The sequence below is a fragment of the Monocercomonoides exilis genome (genome assembly GCF_001643675.1).
Source record: "Monocercomonoides exilis strain PA203 chromosome Unknown scaffold19-1596985, whole genome shotgun sequence".
Lineage (NCBI taxonomy): Eukaryota > Preaxostyla > Oxymonadida > Polymastigidae > Monocercomonoides > Monocercomonoides exilis.
This window is the reverse complement of record NW_027150564.1, coordinates 951,804-970,356: the sequence shown is the minus strand read 5'-3', so window position 1 is coordinate 970,356 and position 18,553 is coordinate 951,804. Positions and strand designations below refer to the sequence as shown.

At 35.0% G+C, this 18,553-nt stretch overlaps 8 protein-coding genes across 8 annotated transcripts; 6 read left to right on the top strand and 2 right to left on the bottom strand.

Annotated features, from left to right (window-relative positions):
- Positions 1-159: 159 nt before the first annotated feature.
- On the top strand, positions 160-1,434 carry MONOS_12589 (uncharacterized protein; the record flags this gene model as incomplete). The annotated part of the gene is made up of 1 exon (XM_067865221.1): positions 160-1,434. One exon carries the CDS (start codon positions 160-162, stop codon positions 1,093-1,095), a length of 936 nt encoding a protein of 311 aa, XP_067728539.1. The 3' UTR covers positions 1,096-1,434.
- Positions 1,435-2,014: 580 nt separating this feature from the next.
- On the top strand, positions 2,015-3,076 carry MONOS_12590 (uncharacterized protein; the record flags this gene model as incomplete). The annotated part of the gene is made up of 1 exon (XM_067865223.1): positions 2,015-3,076. One exon carries the CDS (start codon positions 2,015-2,017, stop codon positions 3,074-3,076), a length of 1,062 nt encoding a protein of 353 aa, XP_067728538.1.
- A 1,953-nt stretch (positions 3,077-5,029) lies between these two features.
- Positions 5,030-5,578, bottom strand: MONOS_12591 (uncharacterized protein; the record flags this gene model as incomplete). Its single annotated transcript, XM_067865224.1, has 1 exon — positions 5,030-5,578. One exon carries the CDS (start codon positions 5,576-5,578, stop codon positions 5,030-5,032), a length of 549 nt encoding a protein of 182 aa, XP_067728537.1.
- Positions 5,579-10,645: 5,067 nt separating this feature from the next.
- Positions 10,646-11,227, top strand: MONOS_12592 (uncharacterized protein; the record flags this gene model as incomplete). Its single annotated transcript, XM_067865225.1, has 1 exon — positions 10,646-11,227. One exon carries the CDS (start codon positions 10,646-10,648, stop codon positions 11,225-11,227), a length of 582 nt encoding a protein of 193 aa, XP_067728536.1.
- An 899-nt stretch (positions 11,228-12,126) lies between these two features.
- MONOS_17501 (uncharacterized protein) lies at positions 12,127-12,348 on the top strand (the record flags this gene model as incomplete). Its single annotated transcript, XM_067870428.1, has 1 exon — positions 12,127-12,348. The coding sequence occupies one exon, from the start codon at positions 12,127-12,129 to the stop codon at positions 12,346-12,348; it is 222 nt and encodes a 73-aa protein (XP_067728535.1).
- Positions 12,349-14,646: 2,298 nt separating this feature from the next.
- MONOS_17500 (uncharacterized protein) lies at positions 14,647-15,015 on the top strand (the record flags this gene model as incomplete). The annotated part of the gene is made up of 2 exons (XM_067870427.1): positions 14,647-14,717; positions 14,829-15,015. The coding sequence occupies 2 exons, from the start codon at positions 14,647-14,649 to the stop codon at positions 15,013-15,015; spliced, it is 258 nt and encodes an 85-aa protein (XP_067728534.1).
- Positions 15,016-15,236: 221 nt separating this feature from the next.
- On the bottom strand, positions 15,237-15,617 carry MONOS_12593 (uncharacterized protein; the record flags this gene model as incomplete). The annotated part of the gene is made up of 1 exon (XM_067865226.1): positions 15,237-15,617. One exon carries the CDS (start codon positions 15,615-15,617, stop codon positions 15,237-15,239), a length of 381 nt encoding a protein of 126 aa, XP_067728533.1.
- Positions 15,618-16,898: 1,281 nt separating this feature from the next.
- MONOS_12594 (uncharacterized protein) lies at positions 16,899-17,318 on the top strand (the record flags this gene model as incomplete). The annotated part of the gene is made up of 1 exon (XM_067865227.1): positions 16,899-17,318. The coding sequence occupies one exon, from the start codon at positions 16,899-16,901 to the stop codon at positions 17,316-17,318; it is 420 nt and encodes a 139-aa protein (XP_067728532.1).
- Between the last annotated feature and the right edge of the window lie 1,235 nt (positions 17,319-18,553).

The following is an 18,553-nucleotide window of genomic DNA, read 5'->3' as shown; positions in this document are numbered from 1 at the left end:
ACAATAACTAATTTGATTCGAAAGAAACATTGGAATCATACGAAAAAGAGTTCTCCAATATGTTTCGATCTTAGCGTTGCTGAAACAAAATCGAATGATAACAACGAAGTGGGATCTTAAGAATGCGCATAATTGCTTGAAAGAGTAGAATGAAAGGCAATGAAGATTCAGGGTATTGCCAAGTTCGGGCTGATTAATTTCATTGTTCCATCGTCATTCGCAAGCGGAGCTAAAACTTTGCTGCACGTTTGTTCAAGCAATGGATTGTTGACTGTGAAGGACTGTTCATTCACAAAAATGGAAGAAAGCGGAGAAAACATGATCAACTTTGGGCTGATCAGAGCAGATGGAGGAACTGTTCAATTAGAATTTGTGACAATACAATCACTTTGTCTTACAAAAGATATAATTTCTGTATTATCTTCAACGATTTTGAACATTAAGAACTCGACAATGAAGAATGTTGAGCTGGATGGGGCAAGCGGATTGAGCATAACAAAGAGTTCAAGAAGAGAAAGCGACGAATTTGAACAAGATGTTGTTATTGAATGGAGTTCATTCGAAGAAGTCACTCAGAATACAACCGATGATACTCCCATCATTCGGAACAAAAATGATGAAGAGCCATTGAAAATGGTTGTTAGAAACATAACGATGATGAAGTGCGGAGGGTTAAAGTGTGGAAAGGGAGGAGGGATGTTTTCTGTGTTGAATGAGGGAGGAAACTTTGACTGCTCGTTTTGCACGATTTTTGAGTGCTTCTGCTCAACCACAGGAAGAGGTGGCTGGCTGTTTCTGGAATTCACCTCGACAGCTGAGCAGCCTCTGAACTTGGTGTTATCGAATATCACATTCAGAGACAACTCTGCATTCAGAGGGAGAGATGTGAACGTTCGATGCCACTCAATTGATGCTCAGATAGTGGATGTACAATTCTTGCAGGATTTCAGAGCTCCGTTTGAGGAGTTAGCGATATGGGGCTGCACAACAGACTCGTTTATTGGCGAAGAGGATCTTCCGCTGAGGGTTGTGAAATACCAGAGAGAGATAACACTTGTGTCCGTTACTGTAAACAATCACGCAGACATCAAATAATGTACAGAGTTCTGTGCTCCTTTTGATTCCAGAATGTGCGAGCGAAGCATATCGTTCCATCGTATTTCTCTCAGCTGCTGATCAAAGAGCAAACTGTTTTTCTTGGTGTGTGAAGTGTTCAAGATATTAGCATCCACTCTCTTCAATATCCTTCATCAGCTTTTGTATGCTTGAACTTAACAACCACCAATGACTGAGAAAGTATCATCACAACGTCAGAGAGAGAGTTTGGATAAAGAATGTGAAATTCAATTTATGTCAGTCATTTTTGTATACGAGCTTATCATTCATTTGAAAAGCAAGTTTCAGACTTTCTCTTTTGGTTGTTTATTTTTCATTTGTTGAACAATCGAACTGCACTCAACCTGTTTTTCCAAACTCAACTTTGTTGAACATCAAACATAGAATTCAGCATGTTGATAACTTTTCAGGAAAGATGTTTTCATTCAAGAACCCTTCTTTTCTGAGTTGAAAGGATCAGATTTCGTTGACAAATGGAAAACAAAAGAAGATTGAATCAAAAAGAAAAGTTGTTATGCTTCGAAAATAAAAAAGTGCTTCATGAAATGGAGAATCTGCAGATGGAGTGAAATTGACTGAAGGTTGTGTCATTGCGATAAACGATTTGTCAACAGGAGCAGTTTCTATTGGAAGCTGCTCATTCAATAAGTGTTCAAGAAATTCGGAAGGAGCTTCTGTTCTCTCAGCTTCTTCCACTTCTGCTCAAATTGTTCTTTCCAATTGCTCTTGCTCAAACTGCTCGTTCACAAATCAGACATCATATTCCACAAATGCACAGACCATTGATCTGTCCAATAATGTTTCCATCGAATCTTCGTTTTTTGAAGGATATCAAAATGATGCAAATATCATTGATAATTCAGCAATTGAAGATGCATGTCATTGGAATGGATCGTTGATGTATCTTTCTGATAGCACCAGCCGCTTGAAGGACACAATCATCACAAACTCTTCAGAAGGTGGCATATCAGTTGATTGTGGGAATGTTGACATCACCATGGGGATGTTTGTGAATAACACGTCTTCCATCCTGCAATATACATCAGCTCGAAGAAATGTTGTCTGCACAGGCTCTGCTATGGTGGATTTGGTGAGTCTGAAAGGAGGAGATGGATGGAAGGATAACTCTTCTCTTTGGATGTTGAATGATGTGTGCAGTTTTGAAGGGATTGTTTATGAGAGGGATTCATCATTCTTCATTCCTGTGTTGGAAAGTGTGGAAGCAAAAGAAGAGACAGATAGAATGAAGTTGATATTCAAAGGAATGCTTTTTATTCCATGCAATATGTCATTCTCAGTTGTGAAGAGGAAAGGAGAAGAGAAAGAGATTGAGCATTATGATTTTGATGCAAGTGGGTTAATGTCAGAAAGAGAAGTTGAAGGAAGTGGGGGAAAAGATCTCCTTAGCAATTGTGGAAATGAAATAGAAGTGAGTGTGCATGTTTTATTTGGGAATTCAGAATCTCCATCTTCAACACAGTCATTCGTTTTGAAGAATGCAAGTGAAGCAAAGGGAAATGGAGATGAAAGGATTGTTGAAGGTGTGAAAGAAGGGAAATCATGGGCATTTATAATTGCGATTATATTTGTTGTTTTGTTTTTGATTGCACTTATTGTTTCCATTGCTGTGACAATTAGATGGAAAAAGCAAAAGAGAAAAACAGAAGAGCTGGAGGTGATTGTGGAAGACACAGTGAAGAAGGATCCAAAAGCATTTGAGATGGTGACGATGGAGATGTCACCAGAAGAGCAATGGAGGAGAGCAGAAAGGGAGACAGAGAAGAAGAATGAAGAGAGGATAAAGAAGAGGGTGTACGAGAAAAGCCTTCAACATTCAGAGTCATCAGAGCATTTGTTGAGTGAGAGTGGATCAACAGAATACATCTTGGGGAAAGATTCAGACAAGATTCCAGAATGGGCATTGGAGAAAGATGAGGAAAAAGAAGAGGAGGAAACATGAAAAAAAAAACACCTTCACCATCAATTTCTTCAGCAGTCTCAACTGATTCAGATTCATCATTTGATCGAGCTTAGAGCCTGTGTTCGACAACTTCTTCAAAATAAAACTTGAAGGATGTGATTGAATGTTTTCATCAACATAAAAACAAAATCTCTCAAGTTAATACCGAGCTTTTCATACTGTTTCATCAGACGAACGTGAAAATGGAGATAGATAAATTTCACAAGTTAAATAGGAAAAAAAAAACAAAACAAGTGACTTTTTCTGAAAGCTACACAAATCATTTCGAAAAACTTCTCCTCGAAGGTTCATTGAATCGAATCAATTTTCAAATCACAATTGTTTTATCCTGAACAACATTGCAAAATACAAAGTGTAAACGATAAATTGTAAAACATATGTATTGAGCAAGTTTTTCTTAAACAAAACATGATTTATTTAAACTTTGAATTTCCAGTAATTTTGGAATAAACTCAAAAAACAAATGAATCCATCACCTTTTTCTTTAAAAAAAACACTCGTAATAAACGAAAATAAGAAATGAACACAACTTAAATCTATATTCTATCCGAATAAAACCTTTCAAAATGTCATATAAGTAAAACAAACAAACAAAAACCGTCTTTGACTATTTTGTAATCGATTCTTTGATTTTTGTGCAATAGATAACTTTAACTTTGTTAATAATAATACTTATTGGTAACTCAATTAGTGAAAATCATATTATGACATGCATTAAACATGATTTCCACACCTGGAAATACTTCTGAAGTTCTTTCATGAAAATACAAATGAGAGTGATACTGTGACTATTCTTTGTTTGAATATTTGTTGGAATTCAAAAAAAAAAAAAAAGATAAATAAAATTCAAAAAAAGAACCAATCAATCTTATAAAATTATTCAGTAGTCAAAGAAATAACAAAAAAAGTTTAAAAACTGTAATGAACTCGAAAAACATGATACTCAGCTATTGAATCAATTTAAAAAAAATATTGTTACCATGTTTTTTAATAAAATTAAAAGGGCTGTGAGACATTAATAATAAATTTCAAACAATCAAACATCAACGAAAATAATCAAGCATTCTCATTTCCTTTGTGTATATAAACATAAACATTCGTGAAGTTAACTTGTTTGTTGAAAATCATTAACAATTATTCATTCACTTACAGCTGACAAAAAGTCCATCTTCAGAAATGAAAAATAAAGTATTCCTCAAATGATCTTTTTCGAAAAAAATATATAATCCAAAAATAATGAACATAAAGATCAAATATCGATTCAATATAATATGTTCTTGCTTTCAAAAGACGATATTTGAGTTTATAAAGCAGAAATCAAGATTCATTTTTCAGAAAAAACAACTGCCGAAATTTATTATGATTTCGAAAATAATGTCCCAATTTTTTAACAAAAATGGAGGAGTGAATTGTATTATTTGGCTGCAATCAGTCTTATTCATGTATTTTCAGTAAACAGAGTGGAAAGTTGTTCAATCACAAATTGGTGTGGAACTGGGTGGTATTTTAAGATGGGAAGTACACCAATAAATGCTCAATTCCTTTTCACCAAATGCAAGTGCATTTCAAATTCTGGTGGTGGTTCTACTGGTTCTCTAACATTTAATTATCCTCCAAGCAATAAACCAGAGAAATTTTTGGTTAATGATTGTCAGTTCTTTAACAATAAATTGACATCAACTTCATCAACATGTGGCGGCACTGGTATTTATTTGGATGCAACCTTCAATTGGACGAATGGAATAAAATTCATCACTTTTTGTTTCTCAGATGGAAATGCAGCAACAAATGGCAGAGGAAACGATGTATTTTTCAATGGAAGAAGCATCATTCAATCTCCATTTGAGAATTGCGTTTCGGCTACCATTTCATCAAAAGAATTGAAAGCCAGTCCTTCTGGAAAAGAGGTTATCAACGTTTGCTCCCTTTCATCTATTCTCTCCATTTCAACTTCAAAGAAATCCCACACGTAATTTTTCCTCCTTTTCTTCTTCTTCTTCTCCTTTTCTTCTTCTTCTCTCTCTCCTCTTCTTCCAATTCCTTCCACTCCTCCTCCTCTTCACTCATATCTTCGTCTTCCTCTTCCTCCTCCTCCTCCTCTTCTCCTTCACCTTCCCCTTCCACAACTTCTTCTTCTTCCTCAATCGAATTCGAAAGATCCTCCAAAATGAAGAAGAAACCCAGCGCTGCTTCTGCTTTTCTCGCTGCTTCGCGTGCGAAAGCTGCTGCCTCCTTCACCATCACTCTGTTCACCACACACGAACACGAAGTCACTTCTGCTTTGTTTGCGCCTTCGATTGCACCTCCAACTGTGTTTGAGCACAAAAAGAACGTGCAAACTTCAGCTTTTGCGCTGTCGACAGGAAGAATTGAGACGACACCTCGCTCTCCTGCTGGCTCGTTGACTTCGCCGTCTGCGGCAACTCCTGCTTCTTCTTCTTCTTCTTCCATCATCTTTTCCGGAGGAAGTGGTAATTTCATAACTTCTTGGCTTGTGACTTCTACCTCTTCTTCTTCTTCTTCTCCTTCTTCTCCTTCTCCTTCCTCTTCTCATTCTCTTCTTCTTCTCTTTCCTCCTCTTCTTCTTCTTCATCTTCTCGAATAAATGAAATATCATCATCTTCTTCATCCTCCTCCTCCTCTTCTTCTTCTTCTTACCCCTTTTCCTCTTCTCTCCCTCTCCTCCACCCCTTTTTCCCGCACAAAACAGCCCCTCCTTTCCTCCTCCTGACCTTCAGCAAGCACAGCGCCTTGTTCACTTCAGACGGAACATTTCTAGGCACATACGGTGTTCCTGTGATGCCTCTGCAGGCTTCGTTGGATTTGACAAATTTGGCTTTGAAGAAGAGCTATGTGGAGATGTGCAGGTTGAATTGGGGTAAAGCAGAGGGGAATAGGGGAGGGGGTGATTGTGGGAAAGGCACGGGGAAAGAGTGCAATTCTTTATCATCATCATCTTATTATTATTATTATAATTATTCTTCTTCTTCTTCTTCCTCTTTCTCCTTTCTCTTCTTCTTCTTCTTCCTTTTCTTCTGCAACATTATCACAGTTATCTTCTAATTCAATTTCTTCTTCTTCCTACATTTTTTCTTTTTCTTCAAATTCATTTATTATTCATAAATAATTGGAGATGAAAAAGATAAAAGTGAAAGCCTAAATGCATTCAATTAAACTCATGCTTTTCATTCTTTGAATTATGTCAATTGTGGGATGAAGAAAACATTGAGCTAAATGGTGGAATTGCGTGTGGTTTTCGATCAGCAAAGAGAAACAACAAGGCAATTTGCATATGAATAATTCTTTTATGAAGGAGCATTGCAGGTAACAAAACTTTGTTTGTTGATTTCTTGCTGTAAAGAGCAATTATCGATTTCATTTTGGATAAGATACAGTAACAAATACTGAATAACAAAATGGAATCTGAATTCTAAACGTTTTTTTAAAGATTTCAGTGAGAAGAAAAGAAGGCAAGAAGATGAAATGAAAGAAAAGAAAAGAAAATCAATTGATATTGATAAGTTTGAAAACATGAACAAATTTATATTTTTGATAAAGTTGTTTGCTTTTCAAATTCAATTCATAGATTTGTTTGTTATTGAATGTTATTGAAGACTTATTTTGGATTCTATAAGTTTTTGAAAACAATGAATAAAAGTAATTATTTTTTTTTTCTCATCATTTCTTCTACGGAAACAACGAAGAAATAATTCCTATTGATTAAAATATTTTATTCTTTTCATTCTGCTGAAACGAATCAACAAAAAAATTGAAATACTTCTTTGATAGCATATTTTTTTGAATACAACAAAAGATATGAGATAACTTAATAAAAGTGAAATGTAAAAGAAAATAGGTATTTTCATACGTAAGAATCTATTGATTGTTATTTAAAAACGATAAAAATGACAGCCTATTTCTCAATACAAAAGAAAAATTGTTTATTCGAATTTCATTGTCATTAAAATAACAAATTTTCGAAAAAATGAAAAATAATTGTATTGAAACGTATATTTAAACTTTGAAATTATTTGTTTATATTGATTTAAAATGCTAATAAATCAAATAAACTTTTTAATGTTGTCAGAGAAGTGAAAGTTACAAATAAAAAGAATAACATGAAAAAAGAGAAAAAAATATAGCAAAGTCAAACATAATTTGTGTAACTATAAGCGGTGCATTGTTTAATACATCAATCAACCTTCAATTCTTCCGCGTTCGCACAAAAAACTTTAAAATCAGATTCAAATATTTAATTATGGGATTGATCAAAAATTATTTTCTTATAAAAATTTGAAGATATTTCAAAGAACTGCTCCACCCAAAAGTGTTGTTTTTTTATGCTATTTATTTCCATGCTATTATTGTTCAAAATATCTTTAAATTGAAGGAGGTATTATTCTACACTTATGCAGTCCTCGCTTCCTTTTTGTTTTTGAAACTTTTCATTCACCTAATTGGAGGCAATCATCAGGAATGTTTATAGGTTCTTGTTCTTTTGCAGGTGGTATTTGCCTTTTTTTTTCCTTCAATGACTTCTTCTAATTCTTGCGAAGATCTTTTAAGTTTTGAGTTGATTTTATCAGTTGTGTAATGCAAGGCTGATTCTTGTTATCTTTGATCCAACTCTTCAATAGAATGCTTTTCCTTTTCGTTAATTTGGCTCATATGTAATTTTTTTCATTCCCATTATTTAGAAATTCAAATATAGTAATTAATTTTCCATATTGATATTAAATTGTAAATTGCTCAGTAGTTGTAATTTTTCATAGAAAATTTTTTGACATGAATTTATGGGATTTAATCACCATGTAACCCACCAGTTTCTTATGAAAGTCAAATGGAGGAGAAACCCCCCCCATTTCCCCCCCATAAGAAACATGTTTCATGTCAAAATACATTTATTTGTGTATATGGAGAAATGATATATACAAAAAATGAAGTGAAAAATATAAATAGCGGGTCGAAAAGAAATTATGATCTAATATGAAAAACACAAAATGAAACAAAAAATATTTTTAAATTGAGTTTATAACAGTCCAAATTTTTGTTAAAAAACATTAATTCAACTTGAAGTTATGGAAAAAAAGATGAAAATTATTTCTGATATCAAATAACAAAGATTGAAAATGATCAATTTCTTTTTATCACATGAAAACTTGAGTAATAAAAATAAAAGTGATTCAAACAAGATAAAAACAAAAATTTGACTTTATTTATCGTTTGAAAAAAGAAATCAATAAATTTCCGAATAAAATAACGATATTCATATCTTTTTCTTTTCTTCTTCTTCTCTCTCAATCACTTTATCGCTTTCTTTCGCATCCAGTCACATCATATCAAATCCGCAACAATCTTAAAAAATATTTGAATCTCTGTATTTCTTGTTTTCTTTCCTTGTTCTCATGAAATGTCAATCCCCTCCTTTTCTTCAGAATTCTCATTCTCTTCCAAAAAATATTCTTCTCCTCTCAAAAAAAAAAAAAATACCCCTCTTCCATTTGAATATTTCACAGTTTTCCTCTTCTGTCCCGCTTTTGCCCTCTTTTCTTTCTTTTCAAAATCCATTTATCCAATCAACAATTGACACATTCCCCACCATCCTCAGCAACTTCTCTATGTATTTGCTATGTTATCTTCTCAAAATCCCCACCCACTCTTCACCACCCCTTTGTCTCAGAATTTCTTTAATTCAAAAACCCCTCTCGAAATATTAACATTCCAAAAACCACTCAACTCCCACCACCTGCCACAAATAATCCTCTTCCATCTCTTCTCTGCACCATATCCCTTTTGTGCGTGGAGTTGATGAGATTAACATCAAATACTGCTTTGTGTTATTGAGAATATTATTAAAGGAGATGATCATGCCAAAAACAGAAAAAACCGCTCTGGACATCAGCCACAATGTGAATGGGCTGAGAAGACTCTCTAATGAGATACACGATGCATTTTGTGGAAATGTATTTTGAGCTACAATTCGACCATTCTGAAATTGAAATGAAGAGATTGCTTTTTGAATGATAATAGCTGTGGAGATGAGGCTGTTGGCAAAATACACCAAAAGGACAGTTTGGTATTTATTTATTATTCTTTATATGAATATTTGTCAAATTTTTTTTGAAAAGTTCCTTTTGTTTAATTTTCAAATAAAGAAAAAATTTCAAAATTCGATCAAATTCATGTTCCAACGAACGAAACTTCACTCAAATGGAAATAAAAACATTGTCAAGATTTTGTTTTTATAACAGCAAAATTTGGTGAGTGGAAACAGAAATTTGATCGAAATAAGAAATTTTTATTCTATTTGAAAATTTAACAAAAAGAACTTTTCAAAAAAATTTAGACATTTATCTGTTGATTGTTTTTGTGTTGTTTTCAGGGGAGGAGGTGGAAAAGAATGAAAATGAATGAAAGCTTTTTTTCTCGTTGTGCAGGGTGGGTATGGAGTTGGGAGAGCGAATTCATATGGAAAGTGCCCAGGATGAAGGGGTTGAGAAGGGAATTGGAGATGATATTTTCAGACGAAAAACAATGATATTTTTCAATGAGAAAGAAGGAATTTGAGCAAAATGCATAAATTTCACATTTTTCAGAAGAGCAAGATATCGATGCACTTGATGGAGAAACAACTGATGGAAAGGATGATTTGCGAATCAGATGATGAAACACTTGAAAACGGAAGGAATAATGAAATTGATAAAGAAAACAGGTGCCAATAGGATAAAATATAGACATTGGCTTAAAAATATGTTTAGTAGGTTTGCTGTCGTTATTTTTTTGAAGTGATTATTATTTTGTTTTAAGAATGTTGAAAGAATGAGGGATTAGGTGGCTTTGAAGAAGAAAAATAAAAGCAGGGAAGAAAAATGAAATGAAGATTGATGAAATGCGAGATATTATGAAGATGCCTGGCATTGTGCTTTGGCGAAGAATTGGTTTTTGAGGAATGATGATTTTTTGTGAAAGAGGGGAAGCGAAAAAGGAAGAGATGGAATGAAAAAGAGATTGACGCGTGCTTTGTATTTATTGTTGGAAAGAGGAAAGAGATTGAGCTGAAAGTGAAAGGATTCAGAGGTTACATCTCTGCAGAAGAAAAATGAACATAAGACGGGAATTTCAATGAATTTTTCCGTTGATATTTATTGGATCTCATCTTCTCAATTTTCAACAATTAATCAACTCGTTCTATTCATTCATCTTCTTCTTCTTCTTCAAACACATCATCGACATTTCACACAAATTCATCCCAATCATTATCATCCTCTTCCTCCTCCTCCTCATTGTTCTCATCATCATTGCTTCAACTGATTGGATCACTTTGCATTCATCATCGGAATCGACGATAAAGAGGAAAATGAAGAAAAAGAGCATTTGTTATGAAATAAAGCAGAAACAAAAATTAGAAAGAGAAAAAATGGAAAAGAAAGAAAAGAGGGAAGTTTGATGAGCAAAGTGAAAGAAAACAAAGTTCCAGATTTTATTGAATATTATGAAGGGAAATGTGGTCTTGAGGATTGAAGGGATTTTTTGAATGAAAGGAAAGAAATGGATTGGGAGATGCAAATGAAGAAGAAAAAGAAGAAGAGGAAGAAGAGGAAGAAGAGGAAGAAGAGGAAGAAGAGGAAGAAGAGGAAGAAGAGGAAGAAGAGGAAGAAGAGGAAGAAGAGGAAGAAGAGGAAGAAGAGGAAGAAGAGGAAGAAGAGGAAGAAGAGGAAGAAGAGGAAGAAGAGGAAGAAGAGGAAGAAGAGGAAGAAGAGGAAGAAGAGGAAGAAGAGGAAGAAGAGGAAGAAGAGGAAGAAGAGGAAGAAGAGGAAGAAGAGGAAGAAGAGGAAGAAGAGGAAGAAGAGGAATTTGAAGAAGAAGAAGAAGAAGAAGAAGAAGACGAAAAAAAAAAGAGGAAGAGGAGAAGGAGGAGGAGGAGGAAGAAGAAGAAGAAGAAGAGGAGGAGGAGGAGGAGGAGGAGGAGGAGGAAGAAGAAGAAGAAGAAGAAGAAGAAGAAGAAGAAGAAAAGGAGGAGGAGGAAAAGGAAGAAGAAGAAGAAGAAGAAGAAGAAGAAGAAGAAGACGAAAAAAAAGAGGAAAAATTGTACGTTCAATTTCAATGAATGAAAAGGGGGAGAAACAATGAAATGGGGCAAACTCTCACACCCTTATTTTTGCAGATGTTTTGTCATTCCACACTATTTTTGTTGGAGTTGTTGAGCCACAATTTTCAAATGGAGATTGAGTGATGCTGCTTCCACCGAAGAACACATCATTTCCTCTTACATTCGTTGCTGATTGCCTTCGAAGAAACAGAAAGTGATGAATTTTGTTCCACTCATCCAGGAAAATGTTTTGGTGCAGCAAATGCCAGCACCACCAAAAGTGCGCGAATTTGTCAATTTATTATTTATATACTGACACTCTTCAACAAAAAATTGCTTTTGTTTATTGTTTGGAGGATAATAAAATGTTGGAGAACCAGCAGAATCGTTACCAGAATTTGAGATGCACTTGCATTTGATGAACAAGAATTGAGCATTTGTTGGAGTTCCTTCAAGCGTAAAATACCAGCCAGTTCCACACCAGTTTGTTATTGAGCAAATTTCAAATTTGTTTTCTGAGAATGAATAAACAGAATTTGATCGTGGCCCACTGACATAAGCAGCTCCTGCATGATTGGCTGAACAATTTGTAATATTCGATTTTGTGATATCTGTTTTTAACAAATTTTCACAGAATATCGCTCCACCATGATAACTGGTTGAACAATTATTGAATGAACAGGAAGTGATTGTGAGGTTTGCATTTGTGCGGTTAACATAAAGCGCACCTCCATAACTTGATCCACCAGTTGAATCATTCCATTCGCACCACTCAAAGAGATAGCTGTTCAATTCAGTAAAGGACAATCTACCAGGTTTCGCTCTTTGGGTTTCGGATCCGTAATATTTTACAAGATCATTTGGAGAAGATCGTGCTTGGTGGAGAAAAGAAACATTGAAGGCAGAGAGAGAAGTGAATGGACTGTTGAGGTTGGGGAAAATGGCACCATCGATGGGGTTGTGGGTGTGTTTGAAGATGGATGAGTGGATGGAGAGAGATGAGTGGAGGGAGAAAGATGGGATTGTATTGGTGTTGATGTTAATGTTTGTGGAAGTGGAAGAGGAGAAAGAAATGGTTGAGGTGAATGGATTGAGTGAGTGGGGGGGGGGGGGGGAAGAGATTGAAGAATTTGATGAGGTTTGGAGAAGAGAAGAAATGTAGAAAAATAAATGAAAGAGAAGAACTGTCACATAAAAAAATCCAAAAAGAATGGTGAATTTTGAAATTGCAAAAAAGTTCAAAATTATCCAATCATTTTTTCAAATATTATTGATTCTGAAACATATAAGTATCTGTATTTTCATCAATGAAATAACAAGAAAATAAGTGAGAAAATTTAATCAAGCAAACTCAATTTTTTATGAATTAAAAACATCTTCAAAATTTCATTTCTCTCTTTTTTTCATCGAATAATATATATTTTTTGAAAAGAAAAAAAACATGTAATGATTCTTCAATAAGCGTACGACATCGGATTTTAATGTTAAACAAAATGATTCTATTCATTTGAGAAATTCCGAATTTGAATTATTTTCTTTCGAATTTGAATTATTTTCTTTCGATTTTGAATTATTAATTTCGAAATCGAATTATTTTTTTTCGAAATAGAATTATTTATGGTGTAATTAATGAATAAAAAATAAAAGTTTAATTGGGTGATTTTTTTTGATATCATAAAAAATTCCGACGTTTGATCAAATATATATTTCATTAAGGGTTGGGCTGATAAGAAAAAATTTAGAAAAATTATGTGAAAAGACGGCTGAAAATATTATTATTATTATTCATTTATAGATATTAATTATTTAATATTTGTTTTTTTCAGTTTTAAAAAAAAATTTTAAAATTATCATATAAATTGCATAACTTTAATGAAGAGAACTTATCACGCGTTCAATCGATTATAAACATATCTGGTATAATATTCATGACAAATAAAACTGTTTTTTTAAAAAGAAATGCGGTGTTGTTGGTTATTGAGGTATTATAAACTTATTGGTTTTTTTTAAACAGTTTTTATTTATTGTAAACTCTCAATATAAAAAGCAGTTTTCATTTAAAATGATTAAACAACAAATACATTATGGTAAAGTGTAACTTATTGGGTCCGAAAATTTTCATAGAAATTATCTTGAATTGTTTCTTAAATATACTTCATTGTTGAAAATTCGATTAATAAATGTGTAATTAAGTTTCAACGATTAACAAATAAGTTGTGAATTTCAGTTTCATTACCAAAAATAAAACCAGAATTTACAAATATTTACAGAATCATTAAAATCTTCTTCATTCTTCAAATTATTTTCTACTTTAATTCACTCAATTCACAAATACCTAAATAAAATAAGTTGCTATTTACAGAATCTGAAGATTTTTCATCATCATAAAAGTTTTCTTTTCATTATCATCAAATAATTTTCGAATAAATTTGTTCCACCTTTTGAGTGATAATGATTTAAAAATTATGTTATGATAGGATTTTTCAATAGAAATCATAATTTTTTTACAAAAAATATCATTTGATGAATGATGATATTCGAATGTGTTAAATTTGGTGAAATATTGAGAATAATTTACAGTTAAAATCGGGACCCAATATGTTACATCTTACCTACATTATCACATCAGCAACAGTTAGTCACTTTTTTTTAAATAAACAAATGTTTCTCAATAAGATATTGATTTAAAAATTTGATCCAAAAAAGTTATAGAAAAATTATTAATGAAAAAATGTTAAGATAAGAATCTATGCAATTCAGGAAGTTTTTCTTCAGACAAATCAAAAGTTCCCTAAGCGTTTTTGCAACTTCCTAACAAACATCCACACTTCTTTTCCATCATCTTCCTCTCTGACAATCCTTCTTCCGCTTCCTCCTTTTTTATGCTTCCTTCTGTTATCTGGACCTCAACATCGTTCAATGCTTTGCTGCGATAGCTGATCTGCCTGTTTGCTAAACTTCTAAATTCACTGATAACTCTGCATCAATTGATAATAAAAATCTTTCTGACTTATCGTTTGAGTCAGAAGTTTAATAGCTTTTGGTGCATTCTACCACTTGCGCAGCTTCCAATACTACTGGCCATACCAACAGCGTAACTCATGTTGCACCTGGAAACTTTGAGATGTGGAAAGACCATTTATCAGGCAGATATTATTAAGCTCTGAAATGCCGATCCTGAGCGACTTCGAAATGCAATAAAATATGGCATGCAGTTTGTTTTTATAAATACAGCATGAAAGCAGCAATGATGTTCAATGAAGAAAATTGATTTCTGAGCGTGTGCCGAAGTGGAGTTGAGATGGCGGGCTGGTGAATATGGCAGGGGTTTGAAGAGGCGATGCAGTGCAGGAAATGAGGAACCAAACGAAACCCAGAGGGATAGGGTTTCAGCTGAGCTGGCGGCAGGGGCTGTCCTGCTGACAAACGGCTCATCCTTTGGGAGTGTGCCTCCTTGGATATGAGAGGTGAGGCACAGAGCCATGGCTTGGGCGGCGAAATGTTCTTGGATGCAGCCGATGCCATTAGGTTGTTTGCCCTTGTGCATGTGATGTTTGCTGGATGCGATACGAGGAAGGACAAATAGAAGTTGACAATATGAAGCATGCTTCAGGCTGTGGTGGATATAAGCCATTTAAACAGGATCAAGTTCTACGCAAACTTGAGCTTTCTCAATAAGCTTAACGGATTTGAGTTGGACACAGCTGATTCGTCTCGCTCGATCTCTCTTGTGAAGTATTTCTGGGCAATCATGGACAACAAGGCATTTGTGAAAGAGGACACGGGCTTCGATTTCCTCGCAAGTGGGCATTCTGCTGAACAATATTAGGAGATACTTCATTCCATTTTACCTGGAGTAGCTGTTGGGCAAATTATCATAAATCCTCACATAATGCATCTGCTCCGGCTTAACCATCAGAGGCAGCGAGATGTTTGTCGACTGCACCGAGTTCGAAAATACTCTATCCATTTCCCTATCTTTATCCACAGCTGTGCATTGAACGACGCCTTCGTGGATGAGGATGCCTTTCTACAGTGCTCCAGCAACCACTACCAAATCAACGTGCACCTCTTTTCCCTCGACTTCACCCAGCCCTCCCTCGCCACAAACACCTCCATCAGCTGCTCCGACTCCTCCCACACCAACACCGTCCCCGTCCTTGATCTCCCCTCCTCCCCTTCATCACCTTCTTCTACACCCACCAGATATTCGTCGAATAATATACTGACTCCTCTTCCTGCCAGTACTGCTCCCCGCTTGCCCCCTGCGCTTTCCTCTCCACAGTTGCACTCCATATCTCCCGCGCCATCTGCAACGCCTTCTGAATCTTCGCCTCCCACTTCTTCGATACGCCGATCTCCCTTGCTTTCATCCGAGTCGTTAAACCTCGGGAAATCTTGTACTTGTTTTCTTTTCCGCAACTTTCTCATTGCTGTTGTCGCTTTTCTCAACAACTGCATCCTCACCTTCTGCAATATTTCTTTTCACTCTTCCTTCGCATCTGCACACTCTTCCCTCTTCTCCTCTCGACGGATCCCTCACTGCATCCTCTTCCATCTTTTCTGCAGCCGACAAGTATGTCCACCTCAACTCCGCACTTTTTTGTGTTTTCATGAGAAAACTTCTTCTATCAATCTTCTTTTAAAATTTCGTCCACCTCTCCTGCCCCACTCTTCGTGCTCTACATACTTCTTCATTCTTTATCTCCCACGCCAACCTCTCCGCCCTCAGCACTTCCTCTCCGCTGCTCGCGTTCGACGATGGCTCAAGCTCCTCCATCCAGCATCTCAACGCCAATGATCTCGCCGTTGCAGCTGACAGCGTTGTTCTTCTCAATACCCTCTGTAATTCTTCTTCTTCTTCTTCTTCTTCTTCATTTCTGCAAAATCAACAAAAGAGCTTTTTTATTATCAGTATCTCCTTCTTTTGTAACTACTTCTCCTTCACATCTTCCTTCTCGTATATTTCTTCCTTCTCAGATACACCTCCACCGACCGCTTTGAAGCTTCGCTATTCTAGTCAGCCAAGCTCACATCACCAGAAACAGAAATCCTCTCTTCTTTCTTGCATTAACCTCCTCTTCAACTCCACCACATTTTCATTCGGCCGTATTAAAACACACCGCCAGCCGAATCTGCGTGCCAATTTTGTCTTGTGCGCCTTCTTACGACATCTTCAGTGAGAATACGAAAGTGAAAGAGCAGAAGAAAGGAGTGAATCTTAAGATAGAGACGAAGCAGCGAAGGGAATGGAGGCTGGAGAAGGGGATAGAGAGAGGTAAAATAAAACCAGGAGAGAGGAAGAGAAGGAGATGGAGAGAGAAAGTGAAAGAAAAAGAATGAATAGAATTAAAAATTTATAAACTTCCTTTTTAGACTTTTCACTTTTCAAGAAACGCACACACAAACAAACAGACAGGCAATTCTGTTGCTACAACAGCGTCTTCATCTTCATCTTCTGCTTATTTTATCTTCTCCTTTATCTTCGTCTTTGCCACCTTTTTCTGCGTATTTTTCAGGAGCCCAATCCCGTCGTTCTCATTCAAACATGATCCTTGCTCCAAACCACGATTCACTTCCTTGACACCAGACACGCTACCAATACCTACCGTGTTTGCGTATTGTCAACCGAGAAATATAAATAAGTCAACATCCCAATCTCCGAATGCCTCTGTTCTATCATGTCCAACAACCGAGTTGTCTTTTTGAGTGATGCTTCTCATGAAGGCGAAGGAAGACTCGTTCACAGAAGCAACAAGGGATTCTCAAACAAAATACATATTACTTCCGACACTGGCTTTGTTGGCTGAAAACACGATATTGGTGATGGAAAAGGTTGTGGATGACACTTCTGAATCATCCTTGTACTCGATCATGAGAGCGCCGCCTCTTCCTCCAGAACTTGTATCCTCGCTCACAGAGCAGGTGGAGAAGGTGGTGTTGTTCACAGAAAATGTGTTGGCAGGGGCAGATGAGGCGAATGAGATGCACCCGCCATTGGCGGCAGTCTGTTGGCTTTGTGGAGCTGTGTCTATGTTGGTGATGGTGCAGTTGGCGAGGGAGAGGGAGAGGGCTGGGGAGGTGGCAATTAATGAAGAAATAAAAGAAGAAAGAAGAGGAAGCAAAGGATGAGCGGAATGAATTCCTTTGTGAATTAAGGAGAGATATAGTGAGTATGTAGAATGAGAATGTTAAAGAAACAATAATGGAGTATTTTGGATGAAGAACAAAGGGGATGGAGATAAAAGTGTATAAGTTATAAGATCAGGAAAAGAGAGAGAAATAGATAAAGAATCTGCATCAGCTATCGTTCTTGACGATATTTTCTTTTCCACAATTCCATCCAGTCACTGAAACACTAAACTGGAACGGATAATTCGTAATGTTGAAACGAAATAAATTAAAGGCGATAAACTATTGTCTTTTTTTGAAAATCAAAAATTATTATTTTTTACAAATTTCAAACTTTTCCGATGTTTTTTGTTTTAATTTTCCAATTGTTGGTATTGCTAAGTTTGTCTTGAATCTTCAATTATTTTTCTGAAGTTTTATTCATTTATTTTAAGTCAATTTTTATTAAACTTGATCAAAAAATTCTCTTTCATAAAAAACATAAAAGAGGTATGTTTTTTGCAAAAGGAAATAAAACAAATATATGTTACAAAAATTGAAGCTAAATACTTACAAAAAAAAATTGATTTAACTCTTTGATCAAAAAATGCCACAATCGATTTTATTTTTTCGATTTTTGATCTTTTTTTATGATTACAAAAAAATCACCCAATTAACTAAGAAATAATAAATATTTGTTTATGCTTATCCAATGAATCCGAATTATATTCGGCTGAGGACTAGACTGATTCAATCCTGTTTCTTAATTCTTTTTTACTAATTGAGAAACTTGAAGGACTTGGGTCCAGAATCAGTTTCCCAGGTAAATTAATATTTGTTATCAAAATTTTCATAAAAATAAAAATAAAAAAATAAATAAGTGTATAATTAAATTACATATTGAAAATTTTGTTTAAATGACGGGTGGAACAAAATTTGGAACAAGAAAATTTGGCAAAAGGGTATTATACAGGAACATTCAAAAGCACTTCCAATCTATAAATAACAATTTGTAATATATTATTATGCTATTTAAACTTGTTAATTTTGTGCGGAAACTCGTTCAAAAAATTTTTGAAAATATTATGATCAAAAAAATTTTAACAATTTAAGGGAAGGAACAATATTTTGTCATGGCTGAACCAAATTTGATCTTGAAAGATAGAACAATTTCATTGATGAATCGCTCAATTTATGACAAAGAGAAAGCATGGAATTGGTATTTCACAGTGCTGCGAGATGGAATTGCACCAATA